At 39.1% G+C, this 23711-nt stretch overlaps 1 protein-coding gene and 1 pseudogene across 4 annotated transcripts in view; one reads left to right on the top strand and one right to left on the bottom strand.

Moving 5' to 3' along the window:
* LOC140502852 (unconventional myosin-Vb) overlaps positions 1–23711 on the top strand; it is a 556148-nt gene that overhangs the window by 356608 nt on the left and 175829 nt on the right. For all 4 annotated transcript variants that reach the window (XM_072606904.1, XM_072606907.1, XM_072606905.1 and 1 more), the window contains 2 exons: positions 5115–5196; positions 5868–6008. In XM_072606904.1, the coding sequence (XP_072463005.1) occupies positions 5115–5196; positions 5868–6008 (223 nt within the window). The remainder of the gene's footprint in view (positions 1–5114; positions 5197–5867; positions 6009–23711) is intronic.
* On the bottom strand, positions 227–299 carry LOC140502932 (small nucleolar RNA U3; annotated as a pseudogene).

Genomic DNA, 23711 nt, shown 5'->3' with positions numbered 1-23711 from the left:
TTTTAAAAATTAAATTATTTTATTTGTTTTCAGTGTTCTACAATCACTTCCATATATCCTAGATTTTTCCTCTCCCTCCTCTTTCTTCCCCCCTCCTTCCCTACTCCCTTACTGAGACAGCATACAGTTTTATATAGGTTCTGCACATACATTCCTATTAAACACATTTTCACCTTAGTCATGTTGCATAGAAGAATTGAAATGAATGGGAGAAATCATAAAACAAAACAAAACATAATATTTGCAGCCATGATTGTCTAGTAACATACTATAGAAATGATACCTGAAAGTATAGTCTTTTAAGTGGACATTTTTGATTATATAAAGTTAAAAACTACTCTCACCCCCACAAACACAACAGCAGCAGCAGCATCAACCAATGAAGCTAAAATTAGAAGAGAAACAGTTATCTGAGAACAAAAATCTTTGCAGCAAGTTTCTATAATAAAGGTTTCATTTTTACAAAATCTATAAGGAATTATTCAGATTATAAGAATGAGTCATTCCCTAAATTGTTAAATAGTTATCAAAGGAAGACATTCAGTTTATCAAAAGTGATATGAAAATATGCTCCAGATCACTAATTAAGGAAGTTCAAGTTGAAGCAACTTAGAGCTACTGCATCACATTTATTAAATTGGCAAAGATTTTTAAATTGTTTTCTTTTTATTTAGTATTTTATTTTTCCCCAGTTACATGTGAAAACAAGTTTTAACATTTATTTTTAAAACTTTGAGTTCCAAATTCTCTCCCTTCTTCCCTGCCCCCCTCCCCGCCTGCCTTCCCCCACATTGAGAAGACAGGCAATTCAATATAGGTTATACATGTGTAGTCATGCAAAACATTCATAGTCATCATGTTGTAAAAGAAAACAGACCCCCCCCAAAAAAATTCAAGAAAAATAAAGTAAAAAAAGTATGCTTCTATCTGTATTCAGACACCATCAGTTCTTCCTCTGAGGACTGATAGGATTTCCATCATAACACCTTCAGAGTTGCCTTAGATAAGATTTATAAAAAGGAAAATACCGAGCCTTATAGGAGTTGCTGGAGAACATGCACATTAATGCACTGTTAGTGGAACTGTGGATATTGCTCTAGCCATTATGGAAAGCAGTTCAGAATTCTGATCAAAAAGTCATTAAACTGTGCATTCCCTTTGACCCGGCAATACCTTTGTGAGGCTTTTATCCCAAAGAAATTAAAAAAGAAAAAGACATGTTTGTGCCAAAATATTTATAACATTTTTTTTGGTGGCAAAGAATTGGAAACTGAGGAGATGCCCATGAATTGAGGTGTGATTGAATGAATGAATGATGGCATTTAAATGTGATTCAGTACTGTCTTTCAAGAAATTATGAAAAGAATAGCTTCAGAGAAATATGGAAAGATTTGTATGAATTTATACAGAGTAAAGTAAGCAGTGCCAGAGAACAATTTATACAAAGTGAAAACATTTTAACATCAGCTCTGAAAAACTTGAAACCACCATTGAATGAAGTGACTGACCATGATTTCAGAGAACCAATGATAAAGCATGCCACCCACCTCCTGACAATAAATGATGAACTTGAAATGCAGAATGAGATAGCATTATAGACATGGATAATGTAAACATTTTTTTTTTACTTGACTATACATATTAGTTACAAGAGGGATTTTTTTCTTTTAAGTTAGAAATGGTGTCTAAGAGAGACAAAATAAATGGCTCTTAATTGAAAAATAAAATAGAAAAAAGTTGCTTAAAATTTGTCAACCTTAACAAAACCTCGTTGTCTATCTGGTGTCTCTAAAACTTGAACTTGGTTTTCAAAGTCACTTCCAGCTCAATCCATTGGTTACCTTTTAATATACATTTTGAGATCTTATATTTGTATTACTATAGAAATAGTGACTAGAATTGGGAATAGGGAACTCTTTTCTATGCCATTCTACTTTTGCTACACTTCAATGGTGTTTCATATTTTCAGAGTACTCACACCTGTTGGCTAACTGCATCTTTGTAATAATAACTCTGAAGTAGTTGAGGAAGACAGTAACATTTTTACAAGTGGAGAAGATTAAATGCAAAGATGCTAAGTAATTTATCTAAGGTCACAGGCAGGTCAGTGATAGAGCTGGGCACAAATCCCACATTTCTTGGTTCTTTTCCTAGTGGTCTTTCCATAAGGTCATTCTCCTATCTTTTCTCCTATCTTAATGAAAATGTGACTTTAATACTTTCTCTTCAAAGAAAGGTCAATACCCAGCTATGTTAAACTAATCAAAGCCACTCTTGTCATGACAACCAAACATGCCTTATTAAATTCCATTTTATACATAATACTGTTCAGGTTAACACCACCAGCAACATATATACAGGGCCTTCGGTTTGCAAAGTAGTTTCCTTACAATGACCACTCTAAAAAGATGGGTCCCAGGCATCTGGTAAAGTCTCAGTGTAGACTGTAAGAGTTCCCTTCAGTAAAATCAAGGATCTACCTGGTGTCAAGACAAAGAAACTACCAGGAATATTATAGGTCTAGATGTGGAAGGAATCACAAGATCATCTAGTTTAATCCCCTTATTTTACAGATGAGGTTTGAGTATCAGGGAGGCTGACTTGACCAAAGTCACAAAGGTAATAAGTTTTCAAGGACAAAATTTGAACCCAGATCCTCAGATTCCAAGTCAGTAGTTTTTTGAGTCCACACATTCAAACTTCGTGTCATTTGAGGATTGTGTGGGGTATGAGGGGTATATACAGTGACCCAAGCAAAAGATCAATAAGATATGGGATGAAATCTTACTTGAGACTTACTTAGCAGCATGATCTTGATCTCAGATCACCTCTGTGAGGTTCATCTGTGAAACAAAGGGTTTAGACTATATGATCTATTAGCTCCTTTCCCATTTCCAAGTCTAGTGCTCTTCGTACTCTTTTATTATCTCCTCATACTCCTACCACTTAACTGCTAGTGCATTTTACAGTGCTATCACTGATCCTCTTTTCTTTCTAAAGATATTCTTTACTTTGAAGATGTCTTCTACTCCTACAGTTTCAAATTGCAGTATCACATGGCCTTTCAGTCCTTTCTAGTCTTTTTTCACATTCTAGCTCTAGCAAACTAGGTGGTTCACTGGCCTGACACGCTTAATATCTGTGCAACTTTGGACAATTCACTTAACCTCTGTTGGCCTCAGTTTCCTCATCTGCAAAATGGGGATAATAATAGCACCTTCTTCACAGGATTGTTGTGAGGATCAAATGGGACAGTATTTGTAATGAACTTAGTACGGTGCCTAGCACATAGTAGACCCTTAATAAATATTTGTTTTCTCCTCTACTTTCCCCCTCCATGCACTCTGCTTTCCAGATAAATTGGACTTCTAGTTGTTTCCAAAGGCATTGGAGCACTCTCGTATGTTCTTGCAGTCATGTAGACCACCATCTGTCCTAACCAGAAGTGCAAAGTTCACACAGTCAGAAAAATACTACCTTTTATCCACCTCCCCCATATCCCAAAACTCTTCCAGTGACATGAAGACTACAACTCCCAACATCCCCAAGTTAGGCTTAAATCCTTACCCCATTCCAGTCAGTGTTACAACTCACTGTTACATTCTCTTGCTTCAAACAAGATCAGGCTTGAATCATAAATTCTTCAAGAAACCTTTCCTAGTGCCTTCCCTTTGTGATAATTTTCTATCTATTCTGCATATATCTTAAACATACATAATTGTTCACGTTTTGAAGACAACTAGACTGTGAGATCCTTGAACACACAGAGTATTTTTTCTGTTTTTTGGTAACCTTAGCACTTAATACAATTTCTAGTGCATAGTTAGTGCTTAATAAATGCTTAATGACTGTCTTGAATGACCAGATACTTAATAAATATTGAATAAATGAATGGCATTATCAATGCTCAGGACAAAGAACACTGACTTTGGGGTCAGAGGACTGGAATTCACGTATTACCATGGATACTTGCTATCTATGTGACTTTTGGAATTCACTTAGCCCCTATTGTTTTCACTTTCCTCATCTTTCTTTTGTCCTCATGGGAGGGGTAGATTAGATGACCTCTGAAATTTTTTTGCAGCACTGGATCTAAGACCATATGAATCTTAAATGATGTCCAGAACAAAGGAGTTGACTGACCCAGTGTACTGTGCCCCAGTCAGGCCAAATCTGGAATAGTATTATCAGTTCAGGGTAATATATTTTAGAAAGGACCTTGACAAACTTCAAGTATGTTCAGAGGAAGATGGCCAGGGGAGTAAAGGGATTTTAGACCCTGTAATGGAAATAAAGAAAGAAGATGTGGTGAGATGGGGAAGAGAATGCTCTCAAAGAAGTCTTCAAGAAATTGAAACATTTGTTCTGTTTCACCTCAGAGAATAGCACCACAATAGGTAAAAGTTGTAGAGAGATAAATTTAGACTTTGCATAAACTTTATCAAGAACATTATCAAGTTCTTATCTATTAGAGTTGTCCAGAAGTGGAATGGATTGCTTTGGGACCCAATGAACTCTCACTCCCTGGACAACTTCAAGCAATGGGTGAATTGCTTGCCAGGGATATTGTAGAGGAGGATTCTTTTTCTGGTATGGGTTGGTCTAAATGGCCCCAGGCTTCTTTCCAACTCTGTGGTTCTGAAATTTTGCTCTCAGAACGATGGACAGCTCCCAGTTATCCTTGAATAAGGTTAGCTATTGCAGGTTTTGTGTGTGGTCCCTTCTTACCCCAAATCTGGCCAAGACCTCCCCTGAGCATTGCCAAAGGCCGAATAAGCCAGGTTTGAACTCAGAATGAGATGGGTGTGTCCTTAATAACAGTTTATATTGATATAATATTCTATAATTTACAAAAGTGTAGTGTGTGTGGGTGACAATATCTTTGAGCTAAGAATAAACAATTTCAGATTAATCACTATTTGGTAGGATCTGTGCTTCTTTTTCCTTTAGTGTAGATAATCATTTTGATGCTCATGATATGTTAACAGCAAATTGGAATTTAAAGCTGGGGTTAAGGATATATTCTTTTCCAGTCCTTCTGGGTCATCAGGTTCCAGAGTAAAAGAAATATTTTCTTCACTCTATTCACTATCTTTTTTTATTCCACTTTACAGATTTGAAACTTTTGAGGTGAACAGCTTTGAACAGTTTTGTATCAACTATGCAAATGAAAAACTCCAGCAGCAATTCAACTGGGTAAGCCTCCTGTTCAGACTCATTGGATAGACTCACTTTGTTTCATTGATGGGATTGCTCAAGGCCTCCTTTTTGCTCTCCTATGTTAATTTTATTTGTTCTAGTCTTATGCCTTGGATTCTAATGAGTGGCTTTTGCATCAAGAAGAATAATCCATACTATGCTATACTATACCATACTATACTATACTATACTATACTATACTATACTATACTATACTATACTATACTATACTATACTATACTATACTATACTGCACTGCACTGCACTGCACTGCACTGCACTGCACTGCACTATACTATACTACACACACCAGGAGGTCTGAAATCTAGGTGAATCTGACTTCTCATCATCCTTGGCTCTTGGGTAGTCCAAACTCTGATGTATCCCAGATTGTTGAAGGCCACACTTATAAGTTTCTGTGGTTTGAGTAGAGATAGGTGGTTTGAATGATGTGAGGATAGGTCCCAGGTGGGAAAATAGAAACATCTGAATAAATCAGACCCCACTGGTGATCAAGAGCTGAATCTGTGAATTGCTAAATGTTTTCAGGACCTATAGGGCACTTATTATATAGTCTAATGTAGTCTAAAGAGAGATTAATTTCTCCTGGGACACATAACTCTCTAACATTTCATCAAAATGTAACTCTTCCTCACTTCTGACCCCAGCATGTCTTCAAACTGGAGCAAGAGGAATATATGAAGGAGCAAATCCCATGGACCCTGATTGATTTTTATGATAACCAGCCTTGCATCGACCTGATAGAAGCTAAACTTGGCATCTTGGACCTGTTAGATGAAGAATGCAAGGTAAAATTAATTCTGTTTTTGAAATCATTCAGGTCACAACTCACTGTATCCAATTCAAAAGACATTAAGTACGTGTGTGCCTGTGCGTGCATGTGCTAGACCCTGGGAGCAGAAGGATGGAAATGAAACAGTCCTCACCATCAAGGAACTTATATTCTGTTGTGAGTGGTTTGAGGTATGTTGTAGGAGAGGAAGGATAATCTTTTGCCACCCCTCACTTCTCCTGAACAAGCCTTTGGAGCTGGAGGCAAGAGTGCACCTGCATTCTCCACTCACTGAATTTAGGAGTTAGGCAGAGCCTGCAGGCAATGTTCAAGGAGACTCATCCAGCTTGCTCAGAAAGCTACCACACAGAGAAACAGAAGTTTCCTTTTACACATATGCAAGATTGGGGGAAAGGAGGTGATGTTCACAAATAGTCCCATTCCTTCCTTTTCAGTCCCTTTCCTACCTTTCTGCCCCCAAAATGAGTTAGATACCTGAATCCTTTCTCTAGGACCAAGAAAGAATTGAGAACATCTGGACAGAAGTGCTACAGAGAGTGGGCACTCCCTAAGGGCAGGGACCATGTACCTAATGGATGTGAGTGCTTGGTCAGTATGAATGGAAAGGGACATGGACTTCAATGAAATTCCACAGGCAGAGGCAGATTGGCATGAAGGGAAAAAATGTTGTGACCTTAAGCAAAACATGATCCTTCCTTGGGCATTGTTTTCCTCCCCTTTGTGAAATGAAGGTGCTTACAAGTGGATGATCTCTAAGGTGGTCCCTTCCAGAGTAAAACTATGATCCCATGAATAAGGAAAATTGAATTCTAGTTCTGGAATGTTATAATCAATTTAGAATGAGAAAAATAAGATCTAGAGAGGTTGCAAGTTGTTCGTGGTCACTAGGGTAGCAAGTAGCTAAGGCTAGAATTTGAACACTAGGTCTTGAACCTCCAAGTAAAATCTTTTTCCAGGTGCTGCCATTAATGTAGCTTTGTGACCTCAGGGAAGTCACTCCAACTCATTGGGTCTATTTCCTCATTTATAGGATCATAGGGGTTAGAGTAAAGTGTCTCTAATGTTCCTTTAATCTCTATGAAAGGAGTTCCTAGCCTAGGGTCCCTAGCCTAGGGTCCATGGACCCCCAAAGAGTCTATGGAGAGATTTCAGAGAATATGTAAATTTGTTGTTGTAATTTTTAATATTTTGATAAGTTTTCAATACAATTGGTTTCCTTTATCATCATATTTATTTTATTAATTTAAAAATATTTTGAGAAAGACCATAGTCTTCACCAGACTGATAAAGAGATCTTCAACACAGTAAGAGGTTAAAATCCCAGGTCTGTGATTTCTTTTTGGTAAGTCAGAGCTAAGGAATGTGCCAAGAAAGGAAGTGATTGAAACTACTGATACAACTTGAGATTATGTGTTTATAAACAATACACTGCACATAGACTCAACTATCGGATAGGTATTGTACTGTAATGTAGTCCCAGAGGGTCTTGAAAGGGAAGTTCTTAGCTTCCCAGGTGTCCCTGTCTCAGTGACTTTTACGTGTAAGGTTACCTTGCATCAACTCTGTATATATCTTATATGTATCTATTTGTGTGTACTCATATTGCCTTTCCTTTAGGGTAGGGACTTTTTGCTTCACCTCCTTTCCCCCACCCTCACTCCTTTGCTCAGCACAGTGTCTTTCATTAAGTACCTAATGAATGGTTCATTTGCAACTTGTCCTCTATTTCAGACTTTTGGGAATAATTATAGCAGCACCTTTCATTTTTATTGCCATTGATTCATTTCAGAGGGCATCCACAGACCTTATCTTATATAACAAAGAGATTACAAGAAAGAGATAAAATGTTTGGTGGTTAGAGGATATGGTGTTATAGCCATTTTATAAGTCAGAAAACTGAGGTACAGAGAAATGGAAGAACTTGTCTAAGGTCATATAGATAGACATATTCAAGACTAGAACCCAGTTCTCATGATTTTTAATTGAATAAAAGTATCTCTTGCCTCAGAAAATCAGAGACAGAAATTACTGACTTACTTTTGTTTATATATATTTACTTTTGGCACCTCAAGACAAATAGGTGGGGTCCATTTGAATTTTTAAAGGCTATTTATTAAACATTGGAGTTAAAAAATGAAACATTAAATAGCCCCTTCAGGGAACTTACAATTTGGTGGAAGGAAAATACATATATACTAAAGACACTAAAATATATTAGGATCATAGTCTTGAGCTGGAAGGAACTCTGAAGCCATCAAGTTCATCCCCCTCATTTTGCAGATGAGAAAGGTGAGGCTTAGGGAGTATCAGATGAGATGTTTCTAAAGTACTTAGCACAGTGCCTGACATATAGTAGACATTTAAGAAACTCTTTCCCTGCCCCATCACCTCAAATGACTTGGCCAAGGTCACATAGGTAGTAATCAGTAAGACATTGAACGTAGGTCCCGAACTCCAGAGAAAATAACATTCTCACTGTAACGTGCTCCTGCCCATCCTTTACTACTGTGATCACACTGGCATCAGTTCCATCTCCATTGGTAGAGATCACAACCCTTCCATACCTTGTCCTGTGAAGTTCTTAAATATGTTCTTTCATTAATCTTCTATAGAGGACCTTCCCCTAGGTTTCTGTTTATTTGCTTTACAGTGTTATAGACACCAGCACAATTTACTACTGTCCACTGATTATCCTTCATTCTTACTTACTGACTGGGTTTCCTCCTTTTATAATTATCCATGACATGATTATTTAATGAATGCCACCTCTCACACATGAATCATCATGGGTAACATGCAGCAGCCTAATGTCAAATGTCTTTCTGTTACCTTTTAGGTCACTTGTACTTTTGAGTCTAAGTATAGACTGAGTTAGAATATGATTAAGTACTTTTTTTTAATTGAACCTGTATTTTCATTAATATAGTTAGCTCCCTTAGAGATACTCCCTCTACTGGTGTAAATGATACCTGCTCAGTAACTTGTGTCTTTAGAGAGTTGCCTGGGACACTGAGAACTTAAGTGATCTAGTCAGGGTTATCCAACCAGAATGTGTCAGAAGCAGGGTTTCCATTCCTTTTGTTCTGACTCCAAGGCTGGCTCTCTGCTATACAGTTCACACTGCCTCTCAAGTTAGTGATGGGATAGCTCAAATGATGTGATCTGAGAGATTCAGTGGGAACATTGGTGGGAGTAATCAAGGCAGACTTCCTAAGAGGAGGGAGCACGTGAGCTTAATCTCTCAAGATGAATTTGGAAAACTTGTAAGCAGTACTTCTCTTAACTATGGAGTTGACATGATTCTTTCCCTGACTCTAACACTTAGACAGGATCTTATGAATTAAGTCACTTAGCCTTGTAGTTGCCAGTTTCCTCAGATGTGGCTCAGATCTCTGTGGGTATTTGTTCATTTTTAAAAAATAATGAATCGTATTGATACATTTTATTTTTATATCACATCCATGTGAGAAAGGATGATCCTTCTCATGTAACAAAGAAAAAAAGTCAAGCAAAATCAGCTGACTCAGTGCTCTTGTCTGACTTTCTGTACCTATTACAGTCCCCCATATTTGTACCACAAGAAAGAAATTATTTTGTCCTCTCCTCTCCTGGGTTGTTGTGGTTGCTGAGGTTGTATTCGTTGTTATGATTACTTAGTAAGATTCTTTTCATTTGTTATTGAAGTCATTCTTTATATTGTTTTCCTGGCTCTACTTAATTTACTGTGTCATGTCTTCCCATGTTTCTCTGCATTTCTTTGGGTATTTATTACATTAGTGATATATTCAATATTCAGGGCTGCCATTATGTGTTACATAAGTAGGTAACTGCCTGGAGCACTAGGGAGCCTTTTGCCACCATGCAGGAGCAACAGTGCCTGAAATTCTACTGTTAGTCATCCATCCCATTGGGTGAAGGGATTATCTCTCCAAACATTCTCTTTTAAAATGAAAATTCCCCCAAGTAGGGTAGCATATCATTCATTAAATATCAATATGATATTGTCATATTGACAATAGTCATATCTTTTTAAATTTTACAACTAAGAAAATTGGAAGGCTTTATTGGGGGTAATGGTAAATTTTTATGACAATACCCCTGTAAAAAGAAAGGAAGATAATTCTAGAGTGTGAAGAGAAGAGAGGGCAAAATTTGTTTGGATGCCAGAGTGGATGAATCTGGGCATACAGAGAGCAGTACGTGAGCCTCAGACACCCAACTATACTATACAATTTTTGTCCCTTGGTTGCCCTCATGCTCCATTTTTTGAATTTATTTTTAAACATTTAAACATTTATTTCCACAAAATTTTGAGTTCCAATTTTTCTCCCCATCTCTCCCCTCCCCCCTCCCCATAACACCTTGCGTTCTGATTACTTCTTCCCTCACTGTGCCCTCCCTTCTATCATACCCCGCCTTTGCCTTATCCCCATCTTCTCTCTTTTTTTTGTAGGGCAAGATGGATTTCTATACCCCATTTCCTGTATTTCTTATTTCCCAGTTATATGTAGTAACAATTCTCAACATTCGCTTCTAATAATTTGAATTCCAACTTCTCTCCCTTCCTCCCTCCCCACCCATCCCCACTGAGAAGGCAAGCAATTCAATACAGGCTATATATGTGTTGTTTTGCAAAAGACTTCCATAATAGTCGTGTTGTGTAAGATTAATTATATTGCCCTCCATCCTACCTTGTCCCCCCTTTATTCTGTTCTCTCATTTGACCTTGTCTGTTCCCAAAAGTGTTTACTTCTAGTTACTCCCTTTTCCCATTTGCCCTCCCTTCTATCATCCCCTTCATCCCACTTGTCCCCTTCTCCTCTACTTTTCTGTAGTGTCAGATAGATTTTCATACCAAATTTAGTGATCATGTTATTCCCTCCTTAAACCATAAGTGGTATTTTATGGGCTGTGGGGGAAGAGCTATAGTATGTGTGTCTTTTTACTCTGCCATCTTGGCTCCACCCCCATACATTTTAAATATACAGATATCTTGGTTTGGCTAAATCCCTAGAAAGAGGGAAGCAATGTGGTGGTATGAAAAGAGTGCTAGATTTGGAGGCAGAGGCCCTGGGTTCCAGTCTTGATTCTTCTATTTACTATGTAGGTGGCCTAGAGCAAGTCACTTCACTTCTCTATTCCTCAGTTCTCTTGTCTACAAAATTGGCTTGAGTAGTTGGTCTCTGTGGTCTCTTTGTCCTCTAGATCTGTTATTCAACGTAACTTCTGAGTTCCTTTATAGACAGAGATCTATAATCCTTTGTGATTTGAACTCTGAAGAAAAAAATTTAAAAATATATATACTTGTGTCAGTTTGTAAAATGAAGAGATTGGAATCATTGACCTTTAAGGACTCTGCCGGTTCTAATACTATGATACTACACATTTAGTCATTGTAGTTTGTGTATTTCAGCGATTGTGAAGTAATGCCTTTTTCATTTGTCTCCTCTAAACGTCTGAGATTACTCTTCTGAAAGACCATTTTGCAATCAGTCAAAAAAACATAGCTATGCTTCCCCATTCCATTCACATGAATTAATGCTACAAGTAGTATAAGTGGGGTTATCACTGTTTCTAGCATGGTAACCAAATGATTTTCATCCTACTACCTTTTTATTTTTTAAGTCATTACCCTCTGGAAGGGACTTGCTGGGGCAACCAGATTGGGACAACTCAAGTTACCAAAGGGATTCCCAGGGTTTTTGATATTAGGTAAGAGAGAGGTTTTGTGGACCTCAAGGGTATCTATTAGCATGGTGTAGTGGAAAAGATAGTTGCTATGGAGTCGAGTCCTTGCTGCTTATGTAACCCTGGTCAAGTAACTTTCCCTGCCTTGAGCTAAAGTATCCTTGTCTATAAAATAGGCTAAGAGGCCACAAACAGCCAACTTTCAGGGTTGTTTAGAGAAAAGTATTTTGTAAACCTCTAATGTGAAACAATAGCATTACAGTTTTAGAGAGAGAGTATCTTCCAGGGGGGGGGGGGGAGGGGAAGCAGTCGCCTAGGTGCTGGAGGTTGAAAAGTAGGTCAGTAGTAGGAAAATGGATGCAGCAAATATAGACTAAATTTTTTCAAAACTTTTAGGGTAATAAGAAGTGCCAAGAAATAATAATAAGTCAAGGCTGTAGAAGAATTGAGAGAAACTTGTTTTAGGTAGATAGAGATTTAAACATGCTAGTGTGCTGAGGGGAAAAAAGGAGTTGGTGCAGAGGGAAGAGATAAAAAATGCAAGAGAGCAGAGTGAGGGAATAATTGATGAATGAAGATGCATGTATGGTTAGGATCATGGGCAGATAAGGTAAAGAGAAGAGGCAAGAGAAATTCTCTGCTGAGAATGAAGAGGGTATAAATAAACGGAATAGGGTTGGGAGCTTAAGAATGGAAGGGTTCAGCTGAGCTGATGTAAGGCAAGTATCATTGGGTATTCAACAGCAGAGGAATAAAGATCTTGCAGAACCACAGTCAGGACCCAGCTGGGGTTGAATTGCATAAATTTATAGCTGTATGATTTCATGACTTCTCTGCTCCAGGAGGGTAGAGAAGATGGAAATTTGTATCAGAGATTAAGGTGTAAATGTCAAGATATGAAAGCAGTGAGAGTCTTGAATGCTACAGAGGATAGCATTGAAATAATTGATTATGGAAAGGGAGAATAAGGGTGAAGTCCCTAGACTAGAAGTGGTGAGAAAATAAGACAGATTTTGTAGCTTAAAGAGAAGGAAAAGTTGCAAAAATACAAGCTTATGGTCAGGGAGGAGGAGAATAGAGTTCAAGATGTTGGAGATGGCACATTTCCAAATGATAACTTTGAAAGTAGAGACAAAGGTGCCAAGAGAACTGACTGAGTAAATCCAGAGTGGTGATTAGTAGTTAAAGATCCACTTAGAAAACTGTAGTGTAGTGCCCAAGGGTTATGGTCCTTTTCTGTTCAACATTGATATTAAAGTTGCATAAACATGTAGATTCTATGAAGATGGAGACTGAACTTGGGATTTCATTGATAGAGGGAACTGCTCATTGTGGTCACTCTACAAAGGTAACTTACAGTCTTAGAAAGTTTTCTAGAACACTGAGAGGTTAAGTAAATTTCCCAGAGTCCCGCAGCCTTATTAAACTTAGGAAAGGCATAAATTTGCTTAGACAGAATAGATAAGCAATTGGATGACTGAGTGCTATGGTTTGAACCCTGCCTCCATCGTGGAAAATGTCTACCCCAGAATTTTTGTTGTTGTCATCGTCATTGTCTTCATCACCATCACTAATATTTATATAGTATAAAATTTACAGAGAGCTTTATATGCATCATTCTATCTATAGTCTTTTTTGATGAATAATACAGGTATTATTATCATTGTAGGGGAGGAAACAGGCTTAAAGAGGTCATGACTTGACCATGGTCACACAAATAGAAGTGCCCAAGGTTGAATTTGAACCCATTCAAGGTGACATTTCAACCCTAGTCTTCTTGACCCTAAGTTGGCCATTCTTGTCAGCTATGCCAGGCTGCTTCAGATGGAAAAAGGATTCCCTTTATTATGTTTTTAAAGTGCTGTGCTAACTTTAAGGGCACTGTTGTCAGATATGATGCTGCTGATGCCATATGATGATTAGTTCAAAGAACTTTGGCCTTACTTTACTAGATGAGGATTGCTTCCTGACATTGTCCTTGTATATCATATCCCCTGTGAAAGAAAGGCATCCCCAAGCACAGCAGTGCAAAATGAAGTACAGAGGACAATCTGCCCCAGTTAAGTCTAGTTATGCTCTAACAACTTGTTTTTCAAAGAATCCAGTCCATATCCCAGCTTCTAGAAAGATGAGGGATGTGTAGTGGAAGTGTGGGCAGGAAGGTAGCATAGCAGTGGGAGAAGTCAGGCCCTACAAGAGAGTTGCAGTGCTAATGAAACCAGAATAATGTTCAGGGAGCATTGGCGGTAGTGCCTAGGGAGAGAATTAAGATAAATGAAAAGTTGGAAATGATAAAGAAGACAGTTTGCTGGAGATGATGGGACAGAGTGGGATCACTTGTGCACATAGAGCGTTTGCCTTGATGAGGAGAAGGGCTACCTCTTCATGAGAGACAAGGATAAAGGAGGTGATGGTTTCAGAAGGCATCTGGATTATGTGAGATGAGGAGAAGGGGAAAAGAGAGAGCTGTTGGTGAGATAGCTGTCATCTCTGTCAGAGGTGGGATCTCTTACTTCTGAGGAAATCACAGTCTCTCAAAATGTCTCCATCACCTAGCTGGGTATAGTAGGTGCTAACAGATGTTCATTGAATTGAACTTAATTGAATCTGGGATTCAATGATACATCCAGTAGAGTTTGTGAACATTTTCAGACTTCAAATCAGGTGCCCTAAGGCAGAACAGTAGTACCCCTGGGAAATTTGACCTTGATATTAATAGGAATTTGCCTAGTCATACGTTTATAGATCTAGGAAGTGGCCATCTTGTCAAACCCTTTCATTTTATGATTATTTTGACTGTCCAGGAATTCTTCCACATTATTTGCTCTTTGCTCTTCACATTTCATGGTTTTCTGGGTCTGGTGGAATTATATATGGTAAAAAGAAGCTCATGAGCCCTGATTCGGACTTAGTTGCCACTTTGGTTACATAAAGTCATCAGAAATTGAAGAAGCAGAAGCTAATACTATACAATCTGTGTTCCCAAGGTGCATAGAGTTTTTACGTATAAAAATGTATAAGTGGAGAAGAGGTTGTCTTGCCCCTGGGTACTAGAATTTGCTTGGTGCTTAGTTCTTGATCACTGAACCAAGTAAAACTTTGTAAAGCAAACTACAAGAGCCACATGTTTGGGGAGGTGTTTGCTTTCCATACTTTCAATGATTAGCACAAGAGAAGCAACTTGGTCTAGGGCCAGAAAACCCCACTTGGATTTCACTTTCAGCCTAAACTAGTGGAGTCTATAGTCAGACCAGCTGCCCCATTCTTCCAGCCCTTGGTTTTCTATCTATAAAAAGAGTAATACTGGAACCACTTGTCTACCTCCTCTCTGGCACATAGGGGGGCTTTCTCCCGTTATCCTGATCTGTATCTTGCCACTGGACCCAGATGGCTCTGGAGGGGAAAATGAGGCTGTTGACTTTGCACAGCCCTCCCTCAATTAAATGCAATTCACTTGCAAATCATAGCATCACCTTCCTGATGTCATGGTCCTCTTCAAGAAAGAAAGACAAACAGCAGTCAGTCACATGGAGAAAACCTGCAGGGTGACTGAATCAGGATTGCCTTAGAGCCAGAAGAAGATATTTTCTATGACAAGCCTACTTTCATGGGTGCAGAATAATCTTCCCTTTTTTCAATCAGTCAAAAAGCATTTATTAAATCCCTATTACCAGGAACTGTGCTGGACACTGGGATTTCAAAGGCAATTTACATTTTGTACTTAAGGCACCGTAGACTAACCCAGCAGTGTTAAACTCAGAAACTTTCCCAATTACATTTTTCACCTGTTTTGGGTCCTCACCCAGGACTTTTGGGGGTTCCATGTTTGATAGTTCTGCTCTAACCCCTCATTTGGCAATTCAGGAAAAAGAGACCCAGAGAGTTTACTTGCCCAAAGTCTCACAGATAGTAAAAGATAGAATCAGGCTTTAAACCCAGGTACAAGGATTCCAATCCAGAACTCTTTCTATATACATACAAATAAATAAAAGATATTTTTGTTAATTGGCAGGTAGGAAGCATAAACAGCTGGAGGAAGGGGTGGTGGAGCTCAGTCAAGGCTTCACATACATTAGTGTTTGAGCTGGTAATTGAAGGAAGCTGGTATTCTATGGGCAGCTAGGTGGCACAGGCCTGAAGTCAGGAAGACCTGAGTTCAAATGTGGCCTCAGACACTTACTAGCCGTTGACTCTGGGCAAGTCACTTAGCCCTGTTTGACTCAGTTTCCTCACTTGTAAAATGAGCTGGAGAAGGAAGTGGCAAACACTTCAGTATTTCTGCCAAGAAAACCCCAAATGAGGTCACAAAGAGTTGGACACAACTGAAAAATTACTTACAACAAAGAGATTCTGTGAGACAGAAGTCAGGAAGGAGAGCTTCCCAAACAGGGGAGTCAGTCTGTTTTGTCACAGGCTTAGAGAAAGGAGATGAAGTGTCGTGTGTAAACAACAATATGAAAGCCAGTTCAGATGTGGTATAGAGTAAATGAAGGGGAGGAATGTATAATAAAGTCACAAAGGTAGGATAGGGTTGGGTTGTGAAGAGCTTTAAATGCCAGAGGAGTTTACCCTGTGTCAGCTTGCTGTCCCCTCTCATTGATTTGGAGGGGTGGAAGTTGGAATGTTAAACTCCTCCCAAAGCTAATTCCAGCTTTGCATATGCTGTTCTGCTTAGTTTCAGCTCCAGTGAACAAGATGCCCCCAAGTTGATTACTCCCTGATGTCCCCTCCCCTGCTTTCCTGCTTCCTTTTGGGTGTCATCTTCCTCTATGAGATTGTAAATTCCCTGAGGACAGAGATTATCTTTCTTTTTCTTATTTGTATCAACAGTGCTTGAAACATAGTAGGCACTTAAACGTATATCAAATTGAACTTCAAATTTACAAAATCTTTTCCAAATGTAGGATTACATGTTCAAACAAGTTCATTTCCATAGCACATTTTTTCCATTCTTGTGTCTCAAAAGTACTTTGCAGGAGAGAGAGAGGAGGCAAGAAGAGAGGGAGAGAGAGAGAATGAGAATATAATAAGATCATATTGTACAGAATTGGGTACCATGAGTCTCATGCAGACAAGAGACAAGTGATGCTCAGGGACAGGCAGGTGGCACGGAAGCAGCATGTGAGTAGGAGAGGGAGGAATAACTTTTTGTGTTGATTCATATATCAAGGAAACAAGGGGCAGGGGAGCATGGGCAGACTTTGAATTATATCAATAAATAGGAAAGAAAGTGGTCTTGGGTCTAGAGAGAGGTGAGATGTAGTATAAGTGCAGGAGGAAACAGTGGGTGAGACACAATCTCCACTCCCACCCTACCCCACCCAGTGAGCTGACCTCAGAGATAATGATGGTCCATGCCCTGGGTGGTACAGGGACTAGAATATTAAACTTGTTTCTGATTCATGCCACTTCACAAGCTTCTCTATGTCTCCAGCATTCCTAGCCAGACTCGGACTGGGCTTCAGCAGAACAAAGCCCATTTCTGGTTATCCCCTTGTGCTTCCTCTTCGCCTGAGTCTGCTAATGTTAGAAGCCTATACAAAGCATCACATAGCAGAGAAATTGAATATTGCCAAAAACTAGTGAAAAAGTATAAAGTTTCTTAGGACCCAGACCTGAAAGAGACCTTGAAAAGATCATCTAGTGTCCATACTCCCATTTTATAGATGAAGAAACTGAGGTCATATGAAACCAGATGTTTCTTTATATACAGCCTTCCACCACCCTTCTTTTTCTCCTCAAAAGAGTCTGCCTGTTTCCTAGAGGTTCCTTGCCTAGCAAACGTTAAGGTCTTATTTTTTTTCCCTCAGATTCCTACTTATAGGAAGCTAATTGTCATATAGAGATTTAGAGAAAGACCATCTAGTCAAATGTCTTCATCTTAAGAAGGAAAAGCATGGAGACCTGAAGAGATTAAATGACTTGGCAAAGGTAGTAAAATACAGGAGCAGAATTTGAATCCAGGTTCTGACTTCAAATTCAGTATTCTTTCTGTAGTGTACAACTGATATAGTGATGGGTTAGTCATATAATCATTGTGAAAAGAACTTCCAGAAAAAAATGTCTTAAACCAGAAAATCAACTCAAATGGTAAAATTTCTGCCATTGCAGGAAGCTATTTCAACTCTTTTAGGATAGATTGACCCAGATGACAGTGTAAAGTCCAGCCTGCCAGGAGCGTGGGAGCTGACAAGAGAAATGAAAGGAGGGAAAATGGTCTTCACAATTATGATTTCTGTATGACCTTTCTGAAGTTGGCCTTACTCTCATAATTTGACTCCCCATCATATAGCCCCAGTGTCTTCCCTGCCATCCTTCCCTCTCCCTGGATTGTTTATTTAGAAGCATTAGCATTGTTGCGATGTTGTTCCCCTCTTTCCAGGCACTGCTGGCCATAAACCATTCTCTCCATCCCTTAGTTCTTTTCCAGGTCATCATGCCTGTAGCTGGATATACTCTCTTCCCTTCTCCCTCTTGATCCATTGGTGAACCAATTGAACTTTATGCTCTCCTCTTCTCTTGAGATCTTTGCCCTATATTCTATCATCAGTCATGTACCACTGAGTCTTGAATCACTTCCATCATCCACTCCCTTTGTTCTTACTCAAATGCTACTGAATGAAACTACAAAAAATCTGTTGACTGAGTTCTTTACAAATTTGTTATATAATCCTAACTATATAAGACAGGCTTTTTATAAATCCCTAATTGACATACTACCCAGTCAGAGGCTCTTCCAAACCTTTATATCTTTCCTCAAAAATTCTGTGCCCTACACTCTGCACTGTCTCAGCTGAGAACCTTGCCTCATTTCACTGATAAAACTGAAGCCATTTGCTGAGAGTTCTCTCCTATCCCATCCTACTTGTCTCACATCATTCAGATACCTTTGCCACTATCTCCTGCTCATCTCTGTCATATAATGAGGTAGTCCTCTTGCCAGTGCACACCCCTCTCTCTGCAGAAGTGATCCTATTCTATCCCGTCTTTTCCAGCAGATTATCCCTCTGTTATCCCCCTTTTTCACTTATCTCCCTGTTTATTGGTTGCTTCCTACATACAAAAATGCCCATGTCTCTCCTATCCTCAAAAGCGTCACTGGATCCATCCATGTCTCCTAGCTATCATTTCGTGGATCTCTTCTCTTTTGTCGCTAAATTTTTTGAGGTCATCTCCAATTGGTACCTCCACTTCCTCTTCTCTTAATTCTCTGCAGTCTGGCTTATGACTGCCCATTGTTGAACTGAAACTACTCTCTCCAAAGTTACTTTGACAGATCTAGTGGCTTTTTCTCAATCTATCCTTCTCAACCTCTCTGAAGTCTTTGACACTGTCCATCACCCTCTTCTCCTTGATATTCTCTCTCGGGGTTTGTGGTGTTACTCTGAGTCTATCCTATGTCTTTCTTACCTGTTTTACTGCCACCTTTCTGTCTCCTTTCCTGGATCTTCATTTAGATTGTACCTATTCATTGTATCCCCTAAGGCTTTGCCCTGGTTCCTTTTGTCTTCTCCCTGTCTACACTATTTCTTTATTGATCTGATCAACTCCCATGGATTCAATCATCATCCCTGTGCTCATAACTTCTGGACCTATTTATCCACCCCTAACCTCTGTTTTGACCTCCAGTCTCACTCTTCAGCTGACTATTGGACAGCTTGAATTGGATGTCCCATAGACATATTAAACTCAAAATGTCCAAAGCTCAATCCATTATCTTTCCCTTCAAACACTCTCTTCTTCCAAACTTCACTTCTGTTTTTAGGTGCATTTCTCCAGTCACAGTCTTACAAGCTAAGTGTTGTCCTCATCTCCTCCATCTACCTCACCCCTTTCCCCTATATCCAGTCTGTTGCAAAGGCCTTTCAATCTTACCTTTGTAACATCTGTCACATACACCCCTTTCTCTTCCTCTGACACTGTCACAGGCCCTTAAGGGCCCTGGTGCAGGCCCTTATTACCTGACATCTGGGCTATTGCAGTAGCCGCTGGTGGGTCTTCCTGCCTCAAGTCTCTCCCTACTCATGACCATCCTCCACTCACCTGTCAAATTGATCTTTCTGAAATTCATGTCTGACCATGTCACTCTTTGTCCCTCAGTTAGTAGCTTCCAATGCCTCCCTGTCACCTCCAGGATTAAATATAAAACCCTCTGTTTAGCATTCAAAAGTCATCATGTGATAGATACTGCATTTTACCACACAATCCTCACAGATTTTACGCCAATTTTTTTTGTTCAAAATAATGGGGTACAAACATTATGTGAAGCTTTTTGCAAAAATTGTGCCAGTATTACTTAAAAATCATTTTTACTAAGCTGTCTTTGGTAGAAGATTAGGATGGACAGAATACTCATGAATATATGTTAAAACTGAATACTGCCAGTAAGTGTGCACTGAGAGTTCTAGGCTTGCGGTTGCAATGTGTGAAAGATAAATGCGTATTCGTATGCCACTAGTGAATACATTGCTGTTCTGTTTACCTTTTAAGTGGCATGACAAACCTATTTAAACCATGAGACAATTTTGTGAGGAAAGGTTACAAACCAAATTTTGGACTGAGGAAAACCCCCCCGTAGGGTGCAACAGTCTGTGTGGTGAAACAGGCCCTTGAGTAAGGCAGACTTGAGTTCAAATCTGGGTTCAGAATCCAGATAAGTCATTTAACCTCTGTTTTCCTCAGTTTTCTCTACTGTAAAATGGGGATAATAACAGCAGTCTACCTACCAATCATTTGAGATTTAAATGAGAAAATATTGTAAAACACTAGCACAATGCCTGGCATATAGTAGACTCTATATAAATACTTAGTTCCTTCTCATTTCCTCCCCCCACTATCTTTTTGACTTCTTACACCTCACTTCCCTCCAGTGACACTTTGCAATCCAATGATATTGGTCTCCCTGCTCTTTCTTGTCACAGGACTCCATCTCCCTGCTTCAGGAATGTTCTCTGTTTGTCTTCTGGGCTTGGAATGCCCTGCTTCCTAGAATCAAGTTGCAGCTAAAACTCCACCTTTCCACTAATGATCTCCCTCTGTTGATTAACCCCAGTTTATCCTGTCTGTATTTGGTTTGCATGTGATCTCCCCATTAGACTGTGAGCTTGATACGGGGACTGCTTTGTGCCTTTCTTATCACCTTCAGTCCTTAGCACAGTGCCTGGCACATAGTGGGCACCTCATAAATTCTTGTTGATTGATTGACTAACAAACCCATCAGCTGTGGCTGGTTGCAGAGGTCTTTGGCTTTACAGATCCTAGCCAGAGATCTTGGACCTTAAAATGTTAGAGCTTGAAAGGTGAGCCTCATAGTTCAGCTCTCTAACTTTTCAAATCAGGAAGCCTAGGACTAGTGAGGTCAAATGACCTACCAGATTTGCATGGGGCTTAAATCCACTAATCTTGACTCCAAATTGAAGGTTCTTTCTACCTTATCTTTCCCCCTGTTCCCTCACCCCAACCTTATCCTCTGCTGACTGAGCCAAGGTTGTAAAATCAGACTTTTGAATTCTACCTGCCTTTCTCCAACTCTCTCCCTGAAGATAGAGTGTTTCAGATTAGGATCCAGGCTATAGAAGTGAAGATATAGAAGCTTCCACAAAACTGACTCTGGATTTTTTTAAATTACACTCAGCTTTATCTTTGAGAGCTCCTGATATTCAAGGTGTAGGATTTATTAAAGATGTAGGACTTGACTCCTTCCCCCAACCCCTACCTTCTCTCTTCATGCATAAGAGCATTTTCCATTTGTCCTAGTTTTTATGGTTCCCTCTTAAAATCTCAGCTGCTTTCTCTTCTCATGAAGAAGAGAAATATTTTTGAACTGAGGGGTTAAGTCTGAAGAGGGCTCCTGCCTTGTGAGGGGAAGGGGAATTCTTGGAGGCTATCCTATCATCTAAAGTAGAAGAAGACAAGATCTTCCTGTCAGTTGTCAATCTCTCTTTGTCAGCCTGTTCCTAACAGTCAGGAGACACTTGTGCTCTCTGACCTGAATTGTTGGTCTCCTCTAAGTCTGCATTATAGTCCAACAAAATTCATACTAAATGAAAGGAAGGCCAGTCTGGTTTAGTGAAAAGTTTGAACAATACACTATTTTTTTTTAAATTCAGTTAATTCATTTGTTTTCAGTTTTCAACAATCACTTCCATAAGTTTTAAATTTTCTTCCCCTTCCTCCTCCCTACCTCCTTGCTTTGACATGCAATATTGTATGGGTTCTACACTTATATTCTTATTAAACACATTTTCACATTAGTCATGTTGCATAGAAGAATTGAAATGATTGGGAGAAACCATGAGAAAAACCAAACCAAAACATAAAACAGCAGAAAATAGTTTGCTTTATTTTGTGTTGTGATTCCCTAGTTCTTTCTCTGGATGTGGATGGCATTTTGCATCGAGAGTCCTTTGGGAATGTTTTAGGTGCTTGCATTAATGTGAAGGGCTAAGTCTATTAAAAACAATCCTCACACATTATAGCTGATACTGGGTATAATGTTCTCCTGGTTCTGCTCATTTTACTCAGCATCAGTTCATAAAAGTCTTTCCAGGTTTTTCTGAATCCTCCTGTTCATTATTTCTTATAGCACAATAGTATTCCATTACATTCATATACCACAACTTGTTCAGCCATTCCCCAATTGATGGACATTCCCTTGATTTCCAATTCTTGGCCACCACAAAAAGAACTATTATAAATATTTTTATACATATGGGACTTTTTCTCATTTTTATGATCTTTGTGGGATACAGCCCTTGAAGCAGTATTGCTGGGTTAAAGGGTATGCACATTTTTGGGCATAGTTCCAAATTGCTCTCCAGAATAGTTGTATCAACTCAGAACTCTACCAACAATGAATTGGTGTTCTAACTCTCCCAAATAGACTATTTGTTTAAGAACTTCAGTTGCATTACTTTCAGCAGAGTTAAGAGTCAAGATTTGGAATTGTCATATCACATAGCTTCTTAATTGGTGTCATGTCTTCTCTCCTGTCCTCTCTACTGATCCAAATCTATTAGTTCAAGGCTCCTCCCAGGTTCTAACTCCTTCGGGAAGCCATTTATGATCATCCTTATTACCATTAGCTAGTCCTTCCTGATGTGCTGCTGGGTTAAGAGTAATTTTGACTTCACCCGTAATATGTATTATTTCCTGCCCCCCAACTTAAACACATGAAAAGCTGCTTGGTCATAGGATCTGTGTCTTATTCTTCTTTTCTCTTTTTAATGCTTGGCACAAGACTGGATATATTGTAGGTATTCAAAAAATATTTGTTAAATTGAATTGGGTTGAGCAATGTACACAGTTTGGGGCTTTTCAAGTGTGTGAAAAGTGTCTCTTAAGAAGATAAGCATGCTTCTGGTAACCTGTTCACCATGATTAATTTGCCTATCAGACTCCATCTTCAAAGTTCAATTCCACATATTCCTGTCTGAATTAAAATTCAGAATTAATGAAATGCACATGAATTAAGTAACTTGTAATTGGGAACCCAGATTGAATCCTTATTAATACATGTACTGCAGACCTGTCTGATGAACACAGTAGGAGTGTAAGAGAGCCTCCAGACTGGGAAAGTCAGCATAGGGTATTGAAAACCAAGTTATGTTAGTGGTGTCTATAGTGTTACTTGCTGTGCAAAGTGATTTTTAGCATTTTGTAACAAGTTGTGAAGACATGATAAGTCCAGGGGAATTATTTTTTAAAGCTTCAAAGTAGGGACTTGGTGCCAGAGCTCGAGGAAGATGGTTGGGGGGCAGCAGTCTTGACTGAGTGAACAGAGAATTGCATTAGTCAGGACAGTCTCTAGTGAGTTTTACCATGCTGTTGTTGATAAACTTGATGATGAGAAGCCATTGTCACTGGTAGAATGTTACCTTGCCCCATGGGGAGAGTGACTCAACAGCTGGGTTTCCTATAAATTATCTTCAAAGGCCTGTTCATAGCTTTTCTTTTCCTTGAACTCGTGTGTGATGCCCTGAGAATCACTTTCAGAGGAAGTGGGAAGGAA

Source organism: Notamacropus eugenii, chromosome 4 (genome assembly GCF_028372415.1).
Source record: "Notamacropus eugenii isolate mMacEug1 chromosome 4, mMacEug1.pri_v2, whole genome shotgun sequence".
Classification (NCBI taxonomy): domain Eukaryota; kingdom Metazoa; phylum Chordata; class Mammalia; order Diprotodontia; family Macropodidae; genus Notamacropus; species Notamacropus eugenii.
Note: the sequence above shows the minus strand (reverse complement) of the source record. Positions and strands in the feature narration are given on the sequence as shown.